At 45.9% G+C, this 26,975-nt stretch overlaps 1 protein-coding gene across 1 annotated transcript in view; it reads right to left on the bottom strand.

The window, feature by feature from the left end:
• Positions 1-26,605, bottom strand: part of LOC139281542 (sodium- and chloride-dependent GABA transporter 2-like) — a 119,241-nt gene extending 92,636 nt beyond the window's left edge. The window contains exon 1 of the mRNA XM_070901708.1: positions 26,510-26,605. Within this exon, the coding sequence (XP_070757809.1) occupies positions 26,510-26,605 (96 nt within the window). The remainder of the gene's footprint in view (positions 1-26,509) is intronic.
• Between the last annotated feature and the right edge of the window lie 370 nt (positions 26,606-26,975).

Raw genomic sequence — 26,975 nt, 5'->3', positions numbered from 1 at the left:
GATTCTGGGATCTGAGGTGTTATCCGGAAGCCCCAGGTGGGCCCTACTTTTACCAGCTGAGAGGCCCATATGCCTGGTGTCACTCAGTGTACCAGATGCCAATAATCTGACCGGCATATGATAGGCCAGGGACACACAAATTCTCAGCCTGGAGGTCCCCATCCTATGTCACTGGTTTTGTTTGGTGTGAAAAGAAGCTTCCGCTTCCCCCACCGCCTCAATAAGGATAATGGAAACTAGTGTTGGGGGGAGGGGGGCAGAACCCAGCAAAAGTGGATCCCAGCATAATTTGTGTCTCTTCCACTGTATATTGCTTCCAGCAACAATATGTTGAAAGGGTTGTGCATTTTTGGCCTCATTGATTCTTTAAAATAAGCAGGTTCAGTTGTAATTTTACTCAGTACAATATCAACTCAAGATTCTCTTATTTCTAGCTGTTCCAAACCAGCTAGGTGTGCATATCCATGCGTGTCCACATGTGTGTGCAGGAGATCTGTATCTGTGTCAGGACGTACAATGTGGTCGGAGTGTCCAAAACATCATCCATAATGTTCTGGTTAAGACTTGGTGGAATGTTCTAGTCAAATTGTTCAAACAGCAAGTTGTATTCTTTCCTGGCAATATAAGTGGTGAATTTCAATCAGAAGCACATATTATTAAATTAATTTGCAACATCCTAAATTGTTTGATAAAGTACTTTTTGTGACAACTGTCCACTCTTTACTACAACAAACTGAAAGGTAAATAGTTTTGCACTGTCAAGCTATTTACTGTTTCACTGAATAGAAAGTGACACACACAGTTTCCATCTGACTCCTTCACAGGCCATTGAAGCTGATTGATTGCACACATGTGGAGCCGAAAAGACATGAACAGCAATAAGGCAGAAAGTAAAAACATTGTCCTTATCGGTATTGCTGCAACAGACCTGTTCATTAAACATACTCTCACCACAGGCATATGGAGCTCTCAAATGCCTTCGAGAGCAAAAGCCGAAGTTCTTTTTAATGAAAGAATCCATTCCTCAACATTATGCTCTTGGAGGATAGTTCATTAATTCCCATTAGAAATGGCAGCTGCCTTCCCCATCAGCTATTGTTCCATTTTGGATTCTTGGAGACTGGGAGGTCAGTGATAGATCATCAGGGATAATAAAAGAAAATGGTAAAGAAGCTTCAAAGGACCAGCAGTGAGAATTACAAGCACAGTCTGAGAAAGATTAGAGAAAAACTGCTTGATTTATTTTCTCTACAGACAGTACAGAGAAAAGACTAAAGAAACAAAGGAAATTGATGATTGCTGCCTTCAGTGGACTAACTCTCCAAAGTAAAGTGGTGTTGCTGCATTCCAACAAGTTCAGTCTGGCTGCCCTATAACTTGCCAAATAGGGGCTGAAATTATGCTCCTGTGCACAGAAGGAAAACTGTGTCAGAGGTCTTGACTTGCGATAGCACTAGGTTTATTGGAAGTACTAGAGGCTCCCACTCCTCCATGCATTGTGTTGGGGACGGATTTGCTAGCACCCCTTGAGTAGCAACATGCTCGTAAAAAACAAAAGAAGAATAATCATGAACCACTTCATTTTAAAAGGTTATCATTAGGCAAATTCAACATAATTTTATGAAAGGAAAATTGTGTTTGACAAATCTATTAGAGTTTTTTGAAGGTGTAACTAGCAGGGTAGATAAGGGCGAAGCAGTGGATGTAGCATATTTGGATTTTCAGAAGGCATTCGATAAGGTGCCATGTCGACAGGGCTGTAGTAATACCTGCCCTCCTGTATGGCTCAGAGGCATGGACCATATACAGTAGACACCTCAAATTGCTGAAGAAATATCACCAAAGATGTCTTCGCAAGATTCTACAAATCCCCTGGGAGGACAGACGCACCAACATCAGTGTCCTCGTCCAGGCCAACATCCCCAGCGTTGAAGCACTGACCACACTCAACCAGCTCTGCTGAGCATGCCACATAGTTCGTATGCCAGAAACGAGACTCCCAAAGCAAGTGCTCTACTCGGAGCTCCTTCACGGTAAACGAGCCAAAGCTGGGTAGTGGAAACGCTACAAGGACACCCTCAAAGACATCCCCACTAACATCTGGGCATCCTTGGCCCAAGACCGCCCTAAGTGGAGGAAGTGCATCCGAGAGGGCGCTGAGCACCTCGAGTCTCAATGCAGAGAGCGTGCAGAAATCAAGCGCAGACAGCGGAAAGAGCATTTGGCAAACCAGTCCCACCCACCCCTTCCCTCAACGACTATCTGTCCCACCTGTGACAGAATCTGTGGCCCTTGTATTGGACTGTTCAGCAACCAAAGAACTCACTTCAGGAGTGGAAGCAAGTCTTCCTCGATTCCGAGGGACTGCCTATGATGATGACGATGACACAAGAGGTTGTTACACAAGTTTAGGGCTCGGGATTGGAGATAATGGGCCCAAGTTTTGGGTGGAGGTGCTCCTAGTTTTTTGGAGCAATTAGTTTAGTTTGGAGTATGTTAGAAATTGCAATTCTCGGATATTAGTTTGCTCCAGTTCTAGTGAGTTAGTTTAGGTTGGTTTTAGGTAAGGTACTTTTTTTTCAAAAGGGGGTGTGTCCAGCCACTCAGGCCAGTTTTGCAAGTTTCGGCAGTGAAAACTTACTACAAACTAACTTAGGATGGAGTAAGTGTCCACTTTTGTAAGTTCTGAAAAACCTTACCTAGAGTTAAGTTTAGTGCAGGCACAGCCAGAGAAGGCGGGTGGGAAGCATTAAACACAAAGGACACATCAACATCACAACAGCGGGGGGTAAGGGAAGTTAGAGAATTTTCCATAACCACCTTCACAACAACATTAAAGAAGCAAAGTACATTTAAAGCACTAAGCACTAAACAAAGCAGTACATTTAAAGCACCAAGCACTAAACGAAGCACAAAAAGTAATTAGCAATAAATTAATAAAAAATAGAAGGAACCCTGCACCGAAAGCACCAAGACCAAAGTAATAAGTAATCAATCAATAAAAAATAGAAGTCCTACCTTTATGTGAAGGGAAGGTGTATCTGTCAGTGTCTCTCTCTGTAGTGTCTCTCTCTCTCTGTATCTGACAGTGAGGGGTGCGGGTGTGTGTGTGTGGTGTGTGTATATGTGTGGGAGTGGGGGGGGGGTGTGTGGGAGGGGTGGGGTGTGTGTGTGTGTGGGGGGGGGGTGGGAGGGTGTGTTTTGTGCGTGGGGGGGTGGGAGGGGTTATGAGTGTGTGGGGGGGGTGGGAAGGGGTGAGTGTGGGGGGGGGGTGGGAGGGGCAGGATGTGTATGTGGGTGTGTGTGTGTGGGGGGGGTGTGTGTGGGCGGGTGTGTGTGTGGGGAGGGTGTGTGTGGGGGTGGGAGGGTGGAAGGGTGTGGGGGGGTGGGGGGGGTGTGTGTGTGGGGGCGTGGGAGGGGGGTGTGGGGGGTGGGGTGTGTGTGTGGGAGGGGTGGGGGAGAGGCTGGAAGGAGGCACCCCTGCTCTCTCCTCCGGCCCTTCGATCATTGAGTGCCCCCCAACCCACGCTCCCCCCAACCTATGCTCCCTCCAACCCACGCCTCCCTCCAACCCACGCTCCCTCCTCCGGCCCTTCGATCATTGAGTACCCCCCAACCCACGCTCCCCCCAACCTATGCTCCCTCCAACCCACGCCTCCCTCCAACCCACGCTCCCTCCTCCGGCCCTTCGATCATTGAGTCCCCCCCAACCCACGCTCCTCCATCCCTTGCCACGCTCCCCCCTCCACCTGTTGCCACGCTTCCCCCCCCGCGGTACCCACGCTCTCTCTCCCCCCAACCCGGTACCCACACTCTCTCTCCCCCCAACCCGGTACCCACGCTCTCTCCCCCCCCAACCCGGTACCCACACTCTCTCTCCCCCCCCGGTACACACGCTCTCTTCCCCCCCCCCCAACCCGGTACCCACACTCTCTCTCCCCCCCCGGTACACACGCTCTCTTCCCCCCCCCCCCAACCCGGTACCCACACTCTCTCTCCCCCCCCGGTACCCAAGCTCTCTCCCCCCCCTCTGGTACCCACGCTCTCTCCCCCCCCAACCCGGTACCCACACTCTCTCTCCCCCCCCGGTACACACGCTCTCTTCCCCCCCCCCCCAACCCGGTACCCACGCTCTCTCCCCCCCCTCTGGTACCCACGCTCTCTCCCCCCCCAACCCGGTACCCACACTCTCTCTCCCCCCCCGGTACACACGCTCTCTTCCCCCCCCCCCCAACCCGGTACCCACGCTCTCTCCCCCCCCTCTGGTACCCACGCTCTCTCCCCCCCCCCCGGTACCCACGCTCTCTCCCCTCCCCCCCCGGTACCCACGCTCTCTCCCCCCCCCCCGGTACCCACGCTCTCTCTCACCCCCACCACCCGGTACCCACGCTCTCTCCCCCCCCCCCCCCACCGGTACCCACGCTCTCTCTCCCCCCGCCCCGGTACCCACGCTCTCTTCCCCCCCCCCCACCGGTACCCACGCTCTCTTCCCCCCCCCCCACCGGTACCCACGCTCTCTCTCCCCCCGCCCCGGTACCCACGCTCTCTCCCCTCCCCCCCCGGTACCCACGCTCTCTCCCCCCCCCCCGGTACCCACGCTCTCTCCCCCCCCACCCCAACGGTACCCACGCTCTCTCTCCACCCCCGGTACCCATGCTATCTTCCCCCCCCCCGGTACCCACGCTCTCTCCCCCCCCCCCCCCCCGGTACCCACGCTCTCTCGCCCCCCCCCCCCGGTACCCACGCTCTCTCGCCCCCCCCCCCCCGGTACCCACGCTCTCTCCCCCTTTTACCAGCCCATGGACTAGATTTTACACTTTTTTTTGCATGCATAATGCCCACTTAACGTCCATTCTACCGCTAAAGTGACATATAACGCCAAGATAGCGCCCATTTAGCCAAAAAATTGAAACTGACGGGCATTTTTCGGATACTTATCACCAAGTGTTACTTTCCCCATGTGCGTGGAAAAAATAATATCGCCCACCCACTTTTTTGGGCGGAATCATCAGAATGGCCAAAACCGACGGCCATTATATTGGCCAGCGTTACTTTCCGCACGTAATTAATGCCGAGATTCAATAATACCGACCGTGCACTTTTTTTGGGCGTAAAGATCACATTTGCCGAAAGTAACGACCAGGATATCGTCCAGCGTCACTTTCACCACCTCGCACACACCTCACCCACAATATCGCTTTCCCAAAACAATACTCAGAAAAAGTGGAACTCTTCTGAACGAATCACAGCAGTGTGGGCGCCATTTTTTAAATTGCAGGTTTAAAATGGCTCAATGTGTGATGCACAACATTATGTGCCCAATTTAAGACGTGCAGAATGAGGAGGAGGTCCAGACCATACACACCCCACACTTACAGGGAGACGAGGTCTTACCTCAACGTGTCCGAGCACACCTGTCTTCGGAGACTCCGCTTCCACAAGGTGGTGATCAATGAAATATGCGAGCTCATCAGGCCACATATGCAGCCTGCCATCAGGACATCAGTGTCGGTCGAGGTCAAGGTCATCGTGGCACTGTCTTTCTACGCATCCGGTTCCTTTCGGGCCTCCCTGGTCGAGATTTCCTCTCTGTCTCATCATGCCACACATCGCTGCATTAGACAAGTCACAGAGGCCCTGTACACGCGAAGGATGGACTTTATCAGCTTCCCCATGACCATGGAGGCTCAGACTGACAGGGCTGGGGTATTCTACCACATTGCTATGTTCCCCAGAGTGCAGGGAGCAATACGGTGCACTCACATCCCCATGCAGGCACCTTCTCAGGACCCAGAGCTTTCTCGTAACAGAAAAGGATTTCACTTCCTGAAGGTCCAACTAGTTGTCGACCACAACCAGATCATAATGACAGTGAATGCCAAATGTCCGGACAGCTTCAATGAGGCTCACATCCTGCGTGGCATGTTTAAGAGTCAGCCACAAGGGCAATGCTGGATGCTTGGTGACAACCGATATGGCCTAGCCACTTGGCTGATGATCCCCCCTGTGTGACACCCACAACGAGGCCGAGAAGTGATACAACCAGAGCCACAGAGACACATGCAATGTGATCTACAAAACAATAACTGTGCTTAAGCAGCACTTCTGATGCCAGGACCACTCAGGAGGGGAGGTACAATACAACCCTGAGCAAGTAGCGAAATTGTGCTCCATGCTGCACAACCTGGCTATCAGGAAGGGCAAAAATTACCAGAAGGGACTGATGCTCCACCTCAGGAGACAGAGGAAGAGGAGGACGAGGGGCCGGATGCTAACCTAGGGCCAGACAATCAGGCTGACTAGGTAACCATGCCCACGCCCCCCTCCAGACCCAGGAAAGGGCCCGTGGTGGCTACATAGCTTTAAGACTCTTGCTGATTTCTGAACGATTTGCCTGAAAGAACGTTGCTGTGAGTGACAACGCTGACACACTGCTGTGTGTGTGCAGCTCAGACATCAATAGTGGCCATCACCTTGGTGCCAGTTAAAGTTTACGTTGATTAAAGTTAAGTTTTATTTAACCCTTTCATGTTAAGGAATTACCAGTGGGTGACAGTCCAGCTATCTGAGACAATGCGCAACAAGGTTAAAAAAACTTATACCAACATTGGTCTGAAATCATAAGTATGATGGCCAAAAACATCCAACCCCCGCCGACACCTCACTTTTTCGACCATTGACATCAATCAAATGGTCAACATGTCCAGCAACACAGAACACAAATGCAAAGCAGGAGGATGGCCCCCTCCCCCATACATTACAACAAATTGCATACACCCAAATGGAGATATAACACAACATCACCTGCGGATCTGCACCTCACTTTCCTTCCGCGCTCCTCTTCTTCTCCCGACCTCTACACCTTCCCCTCCTCGCTCTACGCCACCTGGCCGAAGAGCTCCTCAGGCAATGCCTCATTGAGAGGGATGAAGGCAGAGGTTGTGATTGGACGGGTATAGGAGTGGGGGTGCTGAGGGGAGAACATTCTCGGATCCAGAAGCAGGATCTTGGTCCTGTCTCTCATCTGTCGTTCACAGTGGTGGTGCGGAACCTAGGGATGGAGTGCTGCGCTCTGGGACCACTGGGAGGCCTGTGCCAGCAGTGTTCCTGGCTACCAGCTCCAGTGCCTCCACCATGTGCGGAATTTACTCGGTCATGGTCGCCAGTTGTCGGGATATGCCCCCCAATGCTTCGATGAGCTGGCCACCAATGTCCACAGTCCTCCTGGACAACTGTACCATCTCTCCGCTCTCATGTGGCGCTCGTGGACCAGACCTGCCACGTTCACGAAACCTCAGCGGGGTCAGCGCTGTCCTGGGGACAAATGGGGTGCCCTGTGGTGAGGTACTTGGGGCCGGTACCTCCTGAGTGAAGGCGGGAATGACTGGAGGAGCACTAGATGGCCTTGGGGTGAAATGGCTTCTGGAGCGTGGCGATGCAGGTTCTTCGAAGTCCGCGCTCTCATCCATAGAGAACAGACCCAGTGGATTGACGGGTGAGAATCGGAGCTCCTCAGCACCAGATGTAGGATCATCCGGCGAGTCCGTCCCCATGCCCCCCACCTTCTGGCCTCTGTGGTCTTGCCTTGGGACGCGCTGCTGGCTGAGCTGCAAAACACAAATGAGGTTATTAGAGGAGAAGGGGGTGCTAGGGTCACAAAGTGATTACAGCGCTACACACAGCATATGCACGACAAAAGCACCACCGCTATTAAAATCATCATAGACATCACATTTCATGACCATCAACACATTCTGCATTGCAATGATTTTCATTAGGCCAGCATTATTTCTATAACAATTTTAGAAATCATCTATCAGATATGATTGTTCAGGTATGAGTGGGTGTGGCATCTATTGACTTTACATCCCGCAATGGTGTAAACTTTCCTCGCGTGGTATCACTTCAGGGTCTGCAGATGCTTCCGTGGCTGTCTGAGTGTGCTTCCCCACGAGTGCAAGCACTCGCTCCTCCATCTCTGTGATGTCGCTGGGGACTCGCGGCCCCGCCACCAGTTCGCCTCTGCACGGACCTCATCGTCGATAGCGCTTCTTCTGTAAAAGGTGACAGGACAACATGGCATGAGATCATTGCGTGATATCATTGCTAGGTACTGTCACAGTGACTTATACCACACATAACCGACAGATGTAGTCATGATTATTATGATCATTATCATCCTTTACCTGAAGACGTACACCGTGACCGCAGGCTTTGAGTAAAACATTCCCAGTAAAAGTGAAAGACCTCACATCTGACGATAGTCACTCATGACTCTTACAAATCAAATTATATAAATACATAAGTACATGTAAGTAAATGTAATACTTACTCTTGTGGATTCCACAAGGACGTTCCATCGTTTGCGGCATTGGTTGACCTCACGAACCTCGTTGGTCGCCGACGAGTCCACCTCTGCTATCTCAGCCCATATCTTCTGGTAGGCCTTTGGGATGGGCTTCCCATGCTCTCCCTGGGTCAAATCACCCCAGCGTGACTTGACCTCCTGCTCGTCCGAGAACCTCCTCGCTCTTTTGCGCTCTCCAATGTGCTCCTCTCACAATTCACTGCTCTCGCCAGCGTCAGTCTCCACAGTGTGCTGTGATGCCTCCTCATCTCCCTCCATTATAGGCCAAATTCGGGCAAATATCTGGCTGGTAACAGCTAATTTTTGTTTTTCTATTTGCTCTAAAACTCTAAGCTCTCCCTCCTTCCTCCCAGAGCAGCCACACCAAACCCAGACACGTGTTCAGTCCCTCTCAGCTCCCTCTCTCTCTGTCTCCTCTTCTGCGTATGTCATGATAACCCTTAGAAACATAGAAACATAGAAAATAGGTGCAGAAGTAGGCCATTCGTCCCTTCGAGCCTGCAGCGCCATTCAATAAGATCATGGCTGATCATTCGCTCAGTACCCCTTTCCTGCTTTCTCTCCATACCCCTTGATCCCCTTAGCCGCAAGGGCCATATCTAACTCCCTCTTGAATATATCCAGTGAACTGGCATCAACTCTCTGCGGCAGGGAATTCCACAGGTTAACAACTCTCTGAGTGAAGAAGTTTCTCCTCATCTCAGTCCTAAATGGCCTACCCCTTATCCTAAGACTATGGCCCCTGGTTCTGGACTTCTCCAACATCGGGAACATTCTTCCCGCATCTAACCTGTCCAGTCCCGTCAGAATCTTATATGTTTCTATGAGATCCCCTCTCATCCTTCTAAACTCCAGTGAATAAAGGCCCAGTTGATCCAGTCTCTCCTCATATGACAGCCCAGCCATCCCGGGAATCAGTCTGGTGAACCTTCGCTGCAATCCCTCAATAGCAAGAACGTCCTTCCTCAGACTAGGAGACCAAAACTGAACACAATATTCCAGGTGAGGCCTCACTAATGCCCTGTACAACTGTAGTAAGACCTCCCTGCTCCTGTATTCAAATCCCCTAGCTATGAAGGCCATCATACCATTTGCCTTCTTTACCGCCTGCTGTACCTGCATGCCAACTTTCAGTGATTGATGAACCATGACACCCAGGTCTCGTTGCACCTCCCCTTTTCCTAGTCTGCTGCCATTCAGATAATATTCTGCCTTCGTGTTTTTGCCCCCAAAATGGATAACCTCACATTTATCCACATTATACTGCATCTGCCATGCATTTGCCCACTCCCTTAACCTGTCCAAGTCACCCTGCAGCCTCTTAGCGTCCTCCTCACAGCTCATACCGCCACCCAGTTTAGTGTCATCTGCAAACTTGGAGATATTACACTCTATCCCTTCATCCAAATCGCTAATATATATTGTAAAGAGCTGGGGTCCCAGCACTGAGCCCTGCGGCACTCCACTAGTCACTGCCTGCCATTCTGAACAAGACCCGTTTATGCCGACTCTCTGCTTTCTGTCTGCCAACCAGTTAGTTCCCTATCCACGTCAGTATATTACCCCCAATACCATGTGCTTTGATTTTGCACAACAATTTCTTGTGCAGAACCTTGTCAAAAGCTTTCTGAAAGTCCAAATACACCACATCCACTGGTTCCCTCTTGTCCACTCTGCTAGTTACATCCTCAAATTTCTTTTTAACCCTTTTTTTATAACCCTTGACCTCCTGAATTGCGGGAATCGAGCGCTGCCATGCCATTGCTAAGGACGGCGACACTTTACGGTAGAAGGTCAGAGAGATTTAACGCTACCGCCCATTTCATGTCGCTCGCGGTAACGCCCAATTTCAAAACTGGAGACTAGGGGCGATCTGAACATTTTTACCGCCCACCGCCAGAAATACTACCCATTTTTGGGCGATCTGTGCAAAAGTGTAAAATATAGTCCTATGAGTTTTAATAGATAGAAAAATAAATGTTATTACTTATTTTATATTAAAAACCCTGTCTATGAAGGTAAGTTTATTTTGAACATTATTAAAACATTTTGTTTAATTATCAAAAAAAATTTCTCTAAAATATTTAGAGAATTTCTATTAATTTTTAAAAAGTGAAGTGTTTTTTTAATTTATGTTTTTGTTTTATTTGATTTTAGTGGTATTCTCATTAATATTAATGAGAGCTCGGAGCTCCCATTGCTATCAATGAGAATACTACATTGTGATTGGTGGTCCAGGCCCACGTGATCCCAGGATGCACATATACTCCTGGAATACGTGGGCCTTTATGCTGGGCTGCGCATCTAGGTCTCAGAGAGCAAGTGTTTGTTGACTCAGGACCACCAGGTACTTTCGTTAAAAAAAATTGTGGTCCGAGGCCTTCGATGTGCTTTGAAAGTTTGTTTGATATTTCAACTTCTACCTTAATTCTGTGTATGTCCCAATCTTTATTTTGCTTTCTGTAAAATTTATAAAAAGTAAATTCGAATCTGTACATTTTATTTCCTGGATTGCTGTCTGTGCAAATTCTTCAATGTGATTGGCTGTTCAGTCTGCTTGATGACATCATGGTTGCTGGACACAAGTGGTTCACTTGATTTGGTGGCAGATTCAAACAAAGGTCAGGAGTGCTGAACTTCACACTGCAGAGATTGCTCTGTCTCTGGGCAGCTTTCTTCAAGGTTAACAGCAAGCGCTGTCACTTCACCATTGACCACAAATTCCAGGCCATTGAAACATAAATTTTTTGAGGGCTTTGCAGGGTAGATGCTGAGATGCTGTTTCCCCTGGCTGGACAGTCTAGAACTAAGGAGCATAGTCTCAGGATAAGGGGTCAGCCATTTACTACTGAGATGAGGAGAAATTTCTTCACTCAGAGTTGTGAATCTTTGGACTTCTCTACCCCAGAGGGCTGTGGATGCTCAGTCGATGAGTATATTCAAGACTAAGATCGATAGATTTTTGGGCACTAAGGGAATCAAGGGATTATGGAGATCGGGTGGTAAAGTGAAGTTAATGTAAAAGTTCAGCTACGATCTTCTTGAATGATGGAGCAGGCTTGAAGGGCCGAATGGCCTACTTCAGCTCTTAATTCTTATGTTCTTATGTTCCCACATGGAACTTTACATATAAGATATTTCCTGAGATGAATTCCAAGGATTTGCACCCATCGAACAGCCAATCAGAAACTTTACTGGCGATTCACTCCTTAGTACCATCTAATACAGCATTTATTTATTCACATCAACCAGCATACTGGCAATTAGAAGCACCTATGCAGTATAAAAAATATGCACATCTTTGTTAGAGGCACCAGCCCCGATATTAAGGAGGAGACATGCTGGGAATGGGGGAGTTCGATATAGCGTGGGAAACCTGGAAGTATGATCAGCGCATCTATCAATCGCTTTTTAACTCGACCACCTCATTATAATTTTACTTCCGGGTTTCGATCTCAAATCCAATATTTAAAGGGCCAATCCAAAGATGCAATTTGGAGGAATTGGAGTTGGGAAGAAGAGAAGAAGAGAAAAAAAAGTTCCAGAGTGATTTCAAAACGCTGTAAGGCTGGTTCACTGATGCCTCCCTTGATGTGTTGCTGGGGGTTGTGAGGAGCCGGAGGGGCATACTAATCCCCAGAAATGAAAGGAGAAAACCTATGGCAGAAACAAAGAAGGTGTGTTTGGTGGTTGCCCAGTAGGTGAGCAGGAGGAGCATAGTGCCATGTTCCAGAATGCAATACAGGAAATGGTTTAATGACCTAACCAGGTCAGGAAAGTTACACATTTACCTGCATCCTACTGTCCGCATCACCCAACCCGCTCAGCAAGTGATCAGGAAGGCCAATGGTATCTTGGCCTTTATTGCAAAGGGGATGGAGTATAAAAGCAGGGAAGTCTTGCTACAGCTATATAAGGTATTGGTGAGGCCACACCTGGAATGCGGCGTGCAGTTTTGGTTTCCATATTTACGAAAGGATATACTTGCTTTGGAGGAGGTTCACTACGTTGATTCCGGGGATGAGGGGGTTGACTTATGAGGAAAGGTGAGTAGGTTGGGCCTCTACTCATTGGAATTCAGAAGAATGAGAGGTGATCTTATTGAAATGTATAAGATTATGAGAGGGCTTGACAAGGTGGATGCAGAGAGGATGTTTCCATTGATGGGGGAGACTAGAACTAGAGGGCACGATCTTAGAATAAGGGGCCGCCCTTTTAAAACTGAGATGAGGAGAAATTTCTTCTCTCAGAGGGTTGTAAATCTGTGGAATTCGCTGCCTCAGAGAGCTGTGGAAGCTGGGACATTGAATAAATTTAAGACAAAAATAGATAGTTTCTTAAACGATAAGGGGATAAGGGGTTATGGGGAGCGGGCGGGGAAGTGGAGCTGAGTCCATGATTAGATCAGCCATGATCTTATTGAATGGCAGAGCAGGCTTGATGGGCCATACGGCTTACTCCTGTTCCTATTTCTTATGTTCTTATCGCTCCTCACACCCAATTACCTTGAAGGTGCACACATCCCTCTATGCCAGTGCACTTCCTCACATCCCCATTTATCCATACACCACTCCCACTCACCCTCAACTTATATAATTCCATGACTTTCTCTGATACTCACCCTCACCATATGTACGCAATCCATTGGCTAAACACATGCCATTATACTCACTCATAAGTCTATTTTTTCCCTCATTGCAGGAGGTGGTCCTCCAAACATCTCAGAACTCACAAGTGTGGAGGAGGTGGTGCTGGAGTTTCGCCATCCCTGGCCGTCAGAGATGGGGATCTACCAGCTACCTGTTGACACCATTAAATATCAGCAACCCACATGTCGTACAATAATCAAGCATGTTGATTTGATTTCAACAGCGAGTGAAATATGATCATCTTCATAATGATAACTTGCCACATATTCTTAACTTGCCAGGTCTCATTCATGTCTTTTATCTCCGACAGGGGCTTCATGCATGCAGCAGAAGTCAATGGAGGTCACCGATGATGATTCCTCAGAGGAGCTGAATCCTTCTGAGGGTATACTGTCGCAGGACTCATGCATACCATGCACCAGCTCAGATACTCGCACTTCAGTGGGACCACATAGGCCGATAGTTTGGTTTTCACGCAGTATGGAGGGATCTGAGGGTTCTTGTACATGAAACACAAAAAGTTAGCATGCAGGTACAGCAAGTAATCAGGATGGCAAATGGAATGTTGGCCTTTATTGCAAGGGGGATGGAGTATAAAAGCAGAGAAGTCCTGCTACAACTGTACAGGGTATTGGTGAGGCCACACCTGGACTACTGCATACAGTTTTGGTCTCCTTATTTAAGAAAAGATATACTTGCATTGGAGGCGGTTCAGAGAAGGTTCACGATGTTGATTCCTGAGATGAAGGGGTTGTCATATGAAAACAGGTTGAACAGGTTGGGCCTATACTCATTGGAGTTTAGAAGAATGAGAGGTGATCTTATTGAAACATAAGATTCTGAGGGAATTGACAGGGTAGATGCAGAGAGGATGTTTCCCCTCATGGGGATTCTAGAACGAGGGGGCACAGTTTCAGAATAAGGGGTTACCCATTTAAGACAGAAATGAGGAGGAATTTCTTCTCTCAGAGGCTTGTGAATCTTTGGAATTCTCTACCCCAGGGAGCTGTGGAGGCTGGGTCTTTGAATATGTTTAAGGTGGAGATAGACAGATTTTTGAATGATAAGGAAGTCAAGGGTTATGGGAAGTGGACAGGGAAGTGGAGTTGAGGCCAGGATCAGATCAGCCATGATCTTATTGAATGGCGGAGCAGGCTCAAGGGGCCAAATGGCCTACTCCTGCTCCTATTTCTATGTTCTTATGTTCCATACCTTAACCCATGCGCTTCACCATGCTAAAGTTCCCCTCACTGAGTGCCCCCACACAAATTAGCTTCACTCTATATTTCAGATGGCAAAGGACTATTCCTCTTCAGCATAAATGTTTTGCATCTGTTCCAAAGCATTTAACACCATGTTATGATGCTCTTGATGTTGCAGTTGGTTGACTGGCTTCTACATGGTTTCAATGATCCCATGCTGAAGTGACCTTGAAAATGCCTGTGAACTGTCTGGAAATATCTCTGTTACATCAGGTAGTCTCTGGTAGGGTGTAATGAAAACCTATCATTGATGTACTGGTTTCATGGCAAAATAAGAGGTTTCACCCCAGACTGACAGTGAAAGATTAGACAAATTAAGGTCAGTTGTGTACAATTTAACGAATGGTTCATTATTCTTTTCCTGAGATAGTTTCAGAAGTTAATTAAAATATGTACATGATGACATTCATCACTGCGGGTGGAATGTCTGTATAGTGCTGATAGTGGTGGGTGTGTGTTTTATTAATTTTACAATAGTTACAGTACTTGTTTTTTGTGTCACATGGTTGAGTTGAAAAAACAATGAATAAGATATTACAACTGTTGACTGACGTGATTTGGTTAATCTTCAACAAAAAAAAGAATTTGGTCAGTTGCTCAGCTTTGCAATGTTATCAGAAACTGGACCAGGAGAGTTTGTATTTGTTTGTACTCATGAGCTGTCAGATTACTTTACTGCACTAGTGTCCTCACTTAATTGGACAAATTCCCTGGATGATCACTGATATAAGTATTGGGTAGGACATGTAGGCAATCTGGCTGTAAACAGCGTCATGTGCGATTGATTTAATGGAATTTGGAGCCAAAGTTATGTGTCGGTGGTATTGAAGGTAAAGGTATTAATATGAAATCTAACTTAATTCTAACTCTTCTAAAGAAAGATTCATGTCTACTAGTTCTATGCTGTACTGTGCTTTAAAAGTGAGTCTAATTTTGTGTAGAAGCTCGCTTTCACACTGCGTGATTGTTATCATAGTGGAACCATAACAGAGGTGTGGTTGAAAGATGACTATGGTTGGGATCTAAATGTTCCAGGGTACTTGATATTTTGAAAAGACAAGCAGAATGAAAAAGGAGGGGATATCCCTATTAATAAAGGATGACATAAGGGCAGTAGAGAGAAAGGATCTTGGCTCAGAAGATCAGGAAGTAGAAGCAGTATGGGTAGAGATAAGGAATAACAAGGGGATGAAAACATTGGTGGGAGTAGTATATAGGCCTGTAAGACATGTGTAATTACCCCTCACCCCGTCTAACAGTTTATAAAGTTCAGACTTTGGACTTATGAGAAATTACATAAGTGCCTTTAACATTTTATTTTTCTCAAGACAGATTCAAAACTCCAATCACAGTTCGAGCAGTACACCAATAATGTTAGAAGACTTCATACATACAACCACCCGCAGATGATCAGTCCAGCATTGATTATAGGTCCTTGTAGGCGAGATGACTGGCCAGGCCAATCCTTCCAACTGCAGTGCTGATATCTTTCAGTCACTGTCTTTTGCACAGTTATTTGTCCTTCTCAGTAAATCAATCATTCAGGGATTATGAGAGGTGTTCCTCCAATGTTCGACTTCAGTTGCTTGAACATAACAACATAACAACATAAGAACATAGAATTAGGAACAGGAGTAGGCCATCTAGCCCCTCGAGCCTGCTCCGCCATTCAATAAGATCATGGCTGATCTGGCCGTGGACTCAGCTCCACTGACCCGCCCTCTCCATGTAACCCTTAATTCCCTTATTAGTTAAAAATCTATCTATCTGTGACTTGAATACATTCAATGAGCTAGCCTCAACTGTTTCCTTGGGCAGAGAATTCCACAGATTCACAACCCTCTGGGAGAAGAAATTCCTTCTCAACTCGGTTTTAAATTGGCTCCCCCGTATTTTGAGGCTGTGCCCCCTAGTTCTAGTTTCCCCTACCAATGGAATCAACCTCTCTGCCTCTATCTTGTCTATCCCTTTCATGATTTTAAATGTTTCTATAAGGTCACCCCTCATCCCTCTGAACTCCAACGAGTAAAGACCCAGTCTACTCAATCTATCATCATAAGGTAACCCCCTCATCTCCGGAATCAGCCTAGTGAGTCGTCTCTGTACCCTCTCCAAAGCCAGTATATCCTTCCTTAAGTAAGGTGACCAAAACTGCACGCAGTACTCCAGGTGCGGCCTTACCAATACGCTATACAGTTGCAGGAGGACCTCCCTGCTTTTGTACTCCATCCCTCTCGCAATGAAGGCCAACATTCCATTCGCCTTCCTGATTACCTGCTGCGCCTGCAAACTAACTTTTTGGGATTCATGCACAAGGACCCCCAGGTCCCTCTGCACCACAGCATGTTGTAATTTCTCCCCATTCAAATAATATTCCCTTTTACTGTTTTTTTTCCCAAGGTGGATGACCTCACACTTTCCGACATTGTATTCCATCTGCCAAAACTTAGCCCATTAGCTTAACCTATCCAAATCTCTTTGCAGCCTCTCTGTGTCCTCCACACAACCAGCTTTCCCATTAATCTTAGTGTCATCTGCAAATTTTGTTACACTACACTCTTTCCCCTCTTCCAGGTCATCTATGTATATTGTAAACAGTTGTGGTCCCAGCACCGATCCCTGTGGCACACCACTAACCACCGATTTCCAACCCGAAAAGGACCCATTTATCCCGACTCTCTGCTTTCTGTTCGCCAGCCAATTCTCTATCCACGCTGATACATTTCCTCTGACTCCGCGTACCTTTATCTTCTGCAGTAACCTTTTGTGTGGCACCTTATCGAATGCCTTTTGGAAATCTAAATACACCACATCCATCGGTACACCTCTATCCACCATGCTCGTTATATCCTCAAAGAATTCCAGTAAATTAGTTAAACATGATTTCCCCTTCATGAATCCATGCTGCGTCTGCTTGATTGCACTATTCCTATCTAGATGTCCCGCTATTTCTTCCTTAATGATAGTTTCAAGCATTTTCCCCACTACAGATGTTAAACTAACCGGCCTAAAGTTACCTGCCTTTTGTCTGCCCCCTTTTTTAAACAGAGGCGTTACATTAGCTGCTTTCCAATCCGCTGGTACCTCCCCAGAGTCCAGAGAATTTTGGTAGATTTTAACGAATGCATCTGCTATAACTTCTGCCATCTCTTTTAATACCCTGGGATGCATTTCATCAGGACCAGGGGACTTGTCTACGTTGAGTCCCATTAGCCTGTCCAGCACTACCCCGCTAGTGTTAGTGATTGTCTCAAGGTCCTCCCTTCCCACATTCCTGTGACCAGCAATTTTTGGCATGGTTTTTGTGTCTTCCACTGTGAAGACAGAAGCAAAATAATTGTTTTAGGTCTCAGACATTTCCACATTTCCCATTATTAAATTTCCCTTCTCATCTTCTAAGGGACCAACATTTACTTTAGTCATTCTTTTCCGTTTTATATATCTGTAAAAGCTTTTACTATCTGTTTTTATGTTTTGCGCAAGTTTACCTTCGTAATCTATCTTTCCTTGCTTTATTGCTTTTTTAGTCATTCTTTGCTGTTGCTTAAAATTTTCCCAATCCTCTAGTTTCCCACAAACCTTGGCCACCTTATACGCATTGGTCTTTGATTTGATACTCTCCTTTATTTCCTTGGTTATCCACGGCTGGTTATCCCTTCTCTTACCGCCCTTCTTTTTCACTGGAATATATTTTTGTTGAGCACTATGAAAGAGCTCCTTAAAAGTCCTCCACTGTTCCTCAATTGTGCCACTGTTTAGTCTGTGTTTCCAATCTACTTTAGCCAACTCTGCCCTCATCCCACTGTAGTCCCCTTTGTTTAAGCATAGTACGCTCGTTTCTGACACAACTTCCACACCCTCAATCTGTATTACAAATTCAACCATACTGTGATCACTCATTCCGAGAGGATCTTTTACTAGGAGATCGTTTATTTTTCCTGTCTCATTACACAGGACCAGATCTAAGATAGCTTGCTCCCTTGTAGGTTCTGTTACATACTGTTCTGAGAAACAATCAAATCAAAACGCATGGGGTAGCCTGGAGGAGGAATTCATAGAATGCATGCGGGATTGTTTCTGAGAACAGTATGTAACAGAACCTACAAGGGAGCAAGCCATCTTAGATCTGGTCCTGTGTAATGAGACAGGAAAAATAAACGATCTCCTAGTCAAAGATTCTCTCGGAATGAGTGATCACAATATGGTTGAATTTGTAATACAGATTGAGGATGAGGAAGTTGTGTCAGAAACGAGCATACTATGCTTAAACAAAGGGGACTACAGTGGGATGAGGGCAGAGTTGGCTAAATTAGACTGGAAACAAGGACTAAACGGTGGCACAATTGAGGAACAGTGGAGAACTTTTAAGGAGCTCTTTCATAGTGCGCAACAAAAATATATTCCAGTGAAAAAGAAGAGCGGCAAGAGAAGGAATAACCAGCCGTGGATAACCAAGGAAATAAAGGAGAGTATCAAATCAAAGACCAATGCGTATAAGGTGGCCAAGGTTAGTGGGAAACTAGAGGATTGGGAAAATTTTAAGCAACAGCAAAGAATGACTAAAAAAGCAATAAAGAAAGGGAAGATAGATTACGAAGGTAAACTTGCGCAAAACATAAAAACAGATAGTAAAAGCTTTTACAGATATATAAAACAGAAAAGAGTGACTAAAGTAAATGTTGGTCCCTTAGAAGATGAAAAGGGGGATTTAATAATGGGAAATGTGGAAATGGCTGAGACCTTAAACAATTATTTTGCTTCCGTCTTCACAGTGGAAGACACAAAAACCATGCCAAAATTTGCAGGCCACAGGAATGTGGGAAGGGAGGACCTTGAGACAATCACTATCACTAGGGGGGTAGTGCTGGACAGGCTAATGGGACTCAACGTAGACAAGTCCCCTGGTCCTGATGAAATGCATCCCAGGGTATTGAAAGAGATGGCAGAAGTTATAGCAGATACATTTGTTATAATCTACCAAAATTCTCTGGACTCTGGGGAGGTACCAGCAGATTGGAAAGCAGCTAATTTAACACCTCTGTTTAAAAAAGGGGGCAGACAAAAGGCAGGTAACTTTAGGTCGGTTAGTTTAACATCTGTAGTGGGGAAAATGCTTGAAACTATCAAACATCTAGATAGGAATAGTGCAATCAAGCAGACGCAGCATGGATTCATGAAAGGGAAATCATGTTTAACTAACTTACTGGAATTCTTTGAGGATATAGTGAACATGGTGGATAGAGATGTACCGATGGATGTGGTGTATTTAGATTTCCAAAAGGCATTCGATAAGGTGCCACACAAAAGGTTACTGCAGAAGATAAAGGCACGCGGAGTCAGAGGAAATGTATTAGCATGGATAGAGAATTGGCTGGCGAACAGAAAGCAGAGAGTCGGGATAAATGGGTACTTTTCCGGTTGGAAATCAGTGGTTAGTGGTGTGCCACAGGGATCAGTGCTGGGACCACAACTGTTTACATAGATGACCTAGAAGAGGGGACAGAGTGTAGTGCAACAAAATTTGCAGATGACACTAAGATTATTGGGAAAGCGGGTTGTGTAGAGGACTCAGAGAGGCTGCAAGGAGATTTGGATAAGTTAAGCGAATGGGCTAAGGTTTGCAGATGGAATACAATGTCGGAAAGTGTGAGGTCATCCACCTTGGGAAAAAAAACAGTAAAAGGGAATATTATTTGAATGGGGAGAAATTACAACATGCTGTGGTGCAGAGGGACCTGGGGGTCCTTGTGCATGAATCCCAAAAGGTTAGTTTGCAAGTACAGCAGGTAATCGGAAGGCGAATGGAATGTTGGCCTTCATTGCGAGAGGGATGGAGTACAAAAGCAGGGAGGTCTTGCTGCAACTGTATAAGGTATTGGTAAGGCCGCACCTGGAGTACTGCGTGCCGTTTTGGTCACCTTACTTAAGAAAGGATATACTAGCTTTGGAAGGGATACAGAGACGATTCACTAGGCTGATTCCGGAAATGAGGGGGTTACCTTATGATGATAGATTGAGTAGACTGGGTCTTTACTCGTTGGAATTCAGAAGGATGAGGGGTGATCTTATAGAAACATTTAAAATCATGAAAGGGATAGACAGGATAGAGGCAGAGAGGTTGTTTCCATTGGTGGGGGAGACTAGAACTAGGGGGCACAGCCTGAAAATACGGAGGAGCCAATTTAAAACCGAGTTGAGAAAGAATTTCTTCTCCTAGACGGTTGTGAATCTGTGGAATTCTCTGCCCAAGGAAGCAGTTGAGGCTAGCTCATTGAATGTATTCAAGTCAAAGATAGATAGATTTTTAAGCAATAAGGGAATTAAGGATTACGGGGAGAGGGCGGGTAAGTGGAGCTGAGTCCACGACCAGATCAGCCATGATCTTATTGAATGGCGGAGCAGGCTCGAGGGGCTAGATGGCCTACTCCTGTTCCTAATTCTTATGTTCTTATGTTCTTATAATCCCGTATGCATTCTATGAATTCCTCCTCCAGGCGACCATGTGCGATTTGAGTTGACCAATCGATATGTAGGTTAAAATCCCCCATGACTACTGCCATTCCTTTTTCACATGCCTCCATTATTCCCTTAACCTCACAGTGGGGCAGGCAATAATTATTATTTGGGGGCCTATAAACTACGCCCACAAGTGACTTTTTCCCCTTACTATCTCTAATCTCCACCCACAATGATTCAACATTTTGTTCATTAGAGCCAATATCGTCTCTCACAACTGCCCTGATATCATCCTTTATTAACAGAGCTGCCCCACCTCCTTTCCCTTCTTGTCTATCTTTCCGAATCGTCAGATACCCCTGTATGTTTAATTCCCAGTCTTGGCCACCTGCAATCACGTTTCTGTAATGCCCACCAAATCATACGCATTTGTAATGATTTGTGCCGTCAAACTCATTTACTTTATTTCGAATGCTGCGTGCATTTAGATTGAGTGTTTTAATCCTAGTTTTTAAACCATGATTTTTAGTTTTGACCCCTTCTGCAGCCCCTTTATATTCAGCGGCCCTTTTTGTTTTTTGCCTTGGGTTTCTCTGCCCTCCACTTTTACTCATCTGCTTTCTGTCTTTTGCTTTTGTCTCCTTTTTGTTTCCCTCTGTCTCCCTGCATTGGTTCCCATCCCCCTGCCATATTAGTTTAACTCCTCCCCAACAGCACTAGCAAACACTCCCCCAAAGACATTGGTTCCGGTCCTGCCCAGGTGCAGACCGTCCGATTTGTACTGGTCCCACCTCCCCCAGAACCGGTTCCAATGCCCCAGGAATTTGAATCCCTCCCTGCTGCACCACTGCTCAAGCCACGTATTCATCTGAGCTATCCTGCGATTCCTACTCTGACTAGCACGTGGCACTGATAGCAATCCCGAGATTACTACTTTTGAGGTCCTACTTTTTAATTTAGCTCCTAGCTCCTTCAATTCGTCTCTTAGGACCTCATCCCTTTTTTTAACCTATGTCGTTGGTACCAATGTGCACCATGACAACTGGCTGTTCTTCCTCTCTTTTTAGAATGTCCTGCACCCGCTCCGAGACACCCTTGACCCTTGCACCAGGACTCCATCCTGGAGTCTCGGTTGCGGCCGCAGAAACGCCTATCTATTCCCCTTACAATTGAATCCCCTATCACTATCACTCTCCCACTCTTTTTCCTGCCCTCCTGTGCAACAGAGCCAGCCACGGTGCCATGAACTTGGCTGCTGCTGCCCTCCCCTGATGAGTCATCCCCCTCAACAGTACTCAAAGCAGTGTATCTGTTTTGAAGGGGGATGACCGCATGGGACCCCTGCACTACCTTCCTTGTACTGCTCTTCCTGCTGGTCTTCCATTCCCTAGCTGGCTGTGGACTCTTCACCTGCGGAAAGACCAACTCGCTACACGTGCTATTCACGTCATTCTCAGCATCGTGGATGCTTCAGAGTGAATCCACCCTCAGCTCCAATTCCGCAACGCGGTCCGTCAGGAGCTGGAGGCGGATACACTTCCCGCAGATGTAGTCGTCAGGGACACCAGAAGTGTCCCTGAGTTCCCACATGGTACAGGAGGAGCATATCACGTGACCGAGCTCTCCTGCCATGTCTTAACCCTTAGATACCCTGAAATTGTTAACAACAATGTTAAACGGTTACTTACTGATATAAAAAAAAATAAAAGCTACTCACCAATCACCAGCCAATCACTTACCCCCTTGGCTGTGACGTCACCTTTTGATTTGTTTCTACTTCTTTTTTGCCTTCTCTCCCCGCTGCAGCTGCACCGGCTGGCCTTTATAGGCCTCACCAACGCCACGAACTCCCGCCTCGCGGGCTGCCACCGCCTCTCGCTGCCGCTGGGCCTTTATAGGCCTCACCAATGCCACGAACTCCTGCCTCTCGGACTGCCGCCGCCTCTCGCTGCCGATGGGCCTTTATAGGCCTCACCAACGCCACGAACTCCCGCCTCTCGGACTGAGCTGTCAATCTTTCAAACATACACATCCTGTGCCCATCGTCACCTGTTAGCTGCCCATGTCAAATTCCCAGCTGTTCACTTACAGAAATGAGCAGAAAACCATTTGGTCCAATACACATCATTAACTTGTGTCCTGTTTTTGCAGAATTCCCAAGGTCTGTCCCCTTCCTTTAGCCCCAAATGTTGTATTCCGAACTTGTGGCCTCTTTGTTGGAGATGCTTGGTCTGGTACTTGTCTCCAGATAAAAGGGATTTGTTTATCTGGGAGTCCCGCGTGCGGCTCAACCACCTTAGCACAGCTTTTGAACTCACAAAACAGTTTACAAGTTCAACAAATACATTTGCTCAACAAATGTTTGCTGCTTTTTCGTGAGGCCTATCAAAGTTGGTCGTACACCTCCATTTATCAGTGAAAGACAGTCGGTTATATTCAACAACTTTATTTTACTTCAAAAAGTCTTTTGGCCTGGCAGAGCATTTTTATATATAGAAGATTTAAGGGTCTGTACATTCTTACAGGTTCCCTAACAGTGGTTATATCATTGGGCAGAATACTGATCAACAAATAGTAGGAGCTTGTAACAAAGATAATCAATAATCGTGGGGGACTTTAATCTTCATCTAGCCTGGACAAACAAATTGGCAAAGACAATCTGGCAGACGAGTTCATGGAATGCATGCGGGAGAGTTTCCTAGAACAATACTTCATGGAACCAACCAGGGAACAGGCTATTTTAGATCTTGTATTGTGTAATGAGACAGGGATAATTAGCAATCTCATAGCAAAGGATCCTTTGGAGCAGAGTGATCATAATATGATAGAATTTCATATTAAGTTTAGGAATTACTTACCTGTCCGAAACTAGTCTTAAACTTAAATAAAGCCAATTACATAGGTATGAGGGGTGAGTTGGCTAAGGAAGATTGGAAAAATAGATTAAATAGATAAGCAGTGGCTAGCATTTAAAGAAATATTTCATAATTCTCAACAAAAATACATTTCATTGAGAAGCAAAAACTCCACGGGAAAAGTGATCCATCCATGGCTAACTAAAGAAGTTAAGGATAACATTAGATTGAAAGAAGAAGCTTATAATGTTGTGAATAATAATAATAAGCCTGAGGATTTGGAGAGTTTCAGAAATCAGCAAAGGATGACCACAAAATTGAAAAAAGGGAAAAAATAGACTATGAGAGAAAACTAGCAAGAAATCTAAAAATAGATTGGAAGAGCGTCTACAAGTATGTAAAAAAGAAGAGAGTAACAAAAGTAAATATTGGTCCCTTAGAGGCTGAGACAGGAGAAATTATTGTGCAGAATAAAGAAATGGCGGAAACGTTAAATAAATATTTTGTATCTGTCTTCACAGTAGAAGAGACAAAAAGCATACAAAAATGGTAGGAAACCAAGGATCTAATGAGAATGAGGAACTTAACATACTTAATATAAGTAGAGAAAAAGTACTAGAGAAACTTATGGGACTAAAAGCTGACAAAGCCCCTGGACCTGACGGGCTACATCCCAGGGTTCTAAAAGAGGTGGCTGCAGAGATAGTGAACGCATTGGTTCTGATCTTCCAAAATTCCTTAGATTTTAGAATGGTCCCAGCTGATTGGAAGGTAGCAAATGTAACACCACTATTCAAGAAAGGAAGGAGAGAGAAAACAGGGAACTACAGGCCAGTTAGCCTGACATCAGTCATCAGGAAAATACTAGACTCAATTGTTGAGGAAGTGGTATCAGGGCACTTAGAAAATCACGATAACGCAGAGTCAACATGGATTTATGAAAGGGAAATCATGTTTGACAAATTTATTACAGTTTTTGAAGATGTAACTAGTAGGGTAGATAAAGGGGAACTAGTGGATGTAGTATATTTGGATTTCCAAAAGGCATTCGATAAGGTCCCACATAAAAAGTTACAACACAAGATAGGGGCTCATGGGATTGGAAGGAATGTATTAGCATGGATAGAGGATTGGTTAATGGATAGAAAGCAGAGAGTAGGGATAAACGGATCATTTTCAGGTTGGCAGGCTGTAACTAGTGGGGTGCCGCAAGGATCAGTGCTGGGGCCTTGGCTATTTACAATCTATATTAATGACCTAGGTGAAGGGACTGAGTGTAAAGTATCCAAGTTTGCTGATGATACAAAGCTAGGTGGGACAGTAAGCTGTGAGGAGAATACAAAGAGTCTGCAAAGGGATATAGATAGATTAACTAAATGAGCAGCAAGGTAGCAGATGGAGTATAATGTAGGGAAATGTAAGGTTATTCACTTTGGTAGGAAGAATAGAAAAACAGAATATTTTTTAAATAGTGAGATACTTTTAAATGTTGGCATTCAGAGAGATTTGGGTGTCCTCATGCCAGGAACACAGAAAGCTAGCATGCAGGTACAGCAAACAATAAGGAAGGCAAATGGTATGCTAGCTTTTATTGCAAGGGGGTTGGAGTACGAGAGTAAGGAAGTCTTGCTACAATTGTACAGGGCCTTGGTGAGATCACGCCTGGAGTACTGTGCAGAGTTTTGGTCTCCTTAGCTAAGGAAGGATATATTTGCCTTGGAGGTGGTGCACCAAAGTGTAGTGTCTGTAAGCACTCTAGTAATGACTCCACGAGGTAAGGTATTACACTTGAACTGTTGTGACCTTAGTCCATTTATTGCAGCTCCTGAATGAGGTTACAGTAAGGTGGGCTTCCTTTTATACCTGGTTACCTGCGGTGTGCAGGTGACCTCTAGGTCTCCACCAGTTGCACGCTCTGGTGGTACAGGCATATTGTATATAATGTAAAGATACATTCATTGGTCTTATGTAGCTGTACATTGAGTGTACAGGGTATATACATACACAACACAAAGGTTCACTAGATTGATTCCTGGGATGAGAGGGCTGTCTTATGATGAGAGATTGCGTAGAATGGGCTTATACTCTCTGGAGTTTAGAAGAATGTGAGAGGTGATCTCATTGAAACATACAGGATTCTGAAGGGGGTTGACGGGGTAAATGCTGAGAGGTTGTTTCCCGTGGATGGAATGTCTAGAAGTAGGGGGCATAGTCTCAGGATCAGTGGTCGATCATTTAAGACCGAGATGAGGAGGAATTTCTTCATTCAGAGGGTTGTGAATCTTTGGAATTTTCTGCCCCAGAGGGCTGTGGATTCTGAGTCTTTGAGTATATTCAAGGCTGAGATAGATAGATATTTGGATTCTAAGGGAATCAAGTGATATGGAGATCGGGCAGGAAAGTGGGGTTGAGGTCGATGATCACCATGATCTTATTGAATGGTGGAGCAGACTCGAGGGGCCATATGGTCTGCTCCTGCTGCTAATTCTTATGTTCTTATCTTATGTTCTTAGCTTCACAATGGCACTGTAGAGGAAAGAAGGGATAACATTCAAAATGTTTTTCTCCAGCAGCTTCAAAACCTGGGATGAATGGTGGACTGTGAGCTGCTGTTTAAGATGTCCTTTTTGACCACTGAAGAGTATGTGGCAATTCAGAACCACACTCCTACTCTTCAGCTCCCAGGTATTCAGTAGTTCTGTCCTGTAAACTACCACCCCATCTCCAATCTCCCGTTCTTCTCCAAAGAAACGTCTTGTCACCTTAATCCAGCCCATCTTTTCCAGAACTCTACATTTGCAACTCTCCAATCAGATTTCTGCCCTGCCACAGCCAGGAATTGGCCCAAATCGAATTCACAAATGCCATAATCTGTGACTGTGAGATTGAAGTGCATTTTCTCTCCTTGCTGTCCTCAACCTCTTTGCAGCCTTGGACATAGTCGACCACATCATCCTCCTCCAACGCCTTGCCTTCATTGTCCAGCTCAGTGGAACTACACTTGCTCAGTTTCATTCTTACCTATCCATTCAAAGCTAAAACATTTTCAGCAATGGCTTCTCTTCCTATCCCCACACCGTTACCTCCAGAGTCCGTCAAGGATCTGTTCTAAGCCCCTTCTTCATCCTTGATGACATCATCTGAAGACATGGTTCAGCTCCCACATATATGCTGATGACACACAGCTCTACCTCTTCACCATCATTATCATCCCCTCCACTGACTTTGTGTTCTTCCACTACTTGTTTGACATCCAGTCTTGGAAGAGCCACAATTTCCTTCAGTTAAGCACTGGGAAGATCAAAACCATCATCTTGGACACCCATCACAAACTCCGTATTTTCGCCACCCATTCCATCTCTCTCCCCGGCCACTGGCTGAGGTC

This window comes from Pristiophorus japonicus, chromosome 15, assembly GCF_044704955.1.
Source record: "Pristiophorus japonicus isolate sPriJap1 chromosome 15, sPriJap1.hap1, whole genome shotgun sequence".
Classification (NCBI taxonomy): Eukaryota; Metazoa; Chordata; class Chondrichthyes; family Pristiophoridae; genus Pristiophorus; species Pristiophorus japonicus.
This window is presented reverse-complemented; position numbering and strand designations above follow the sequence as displayed.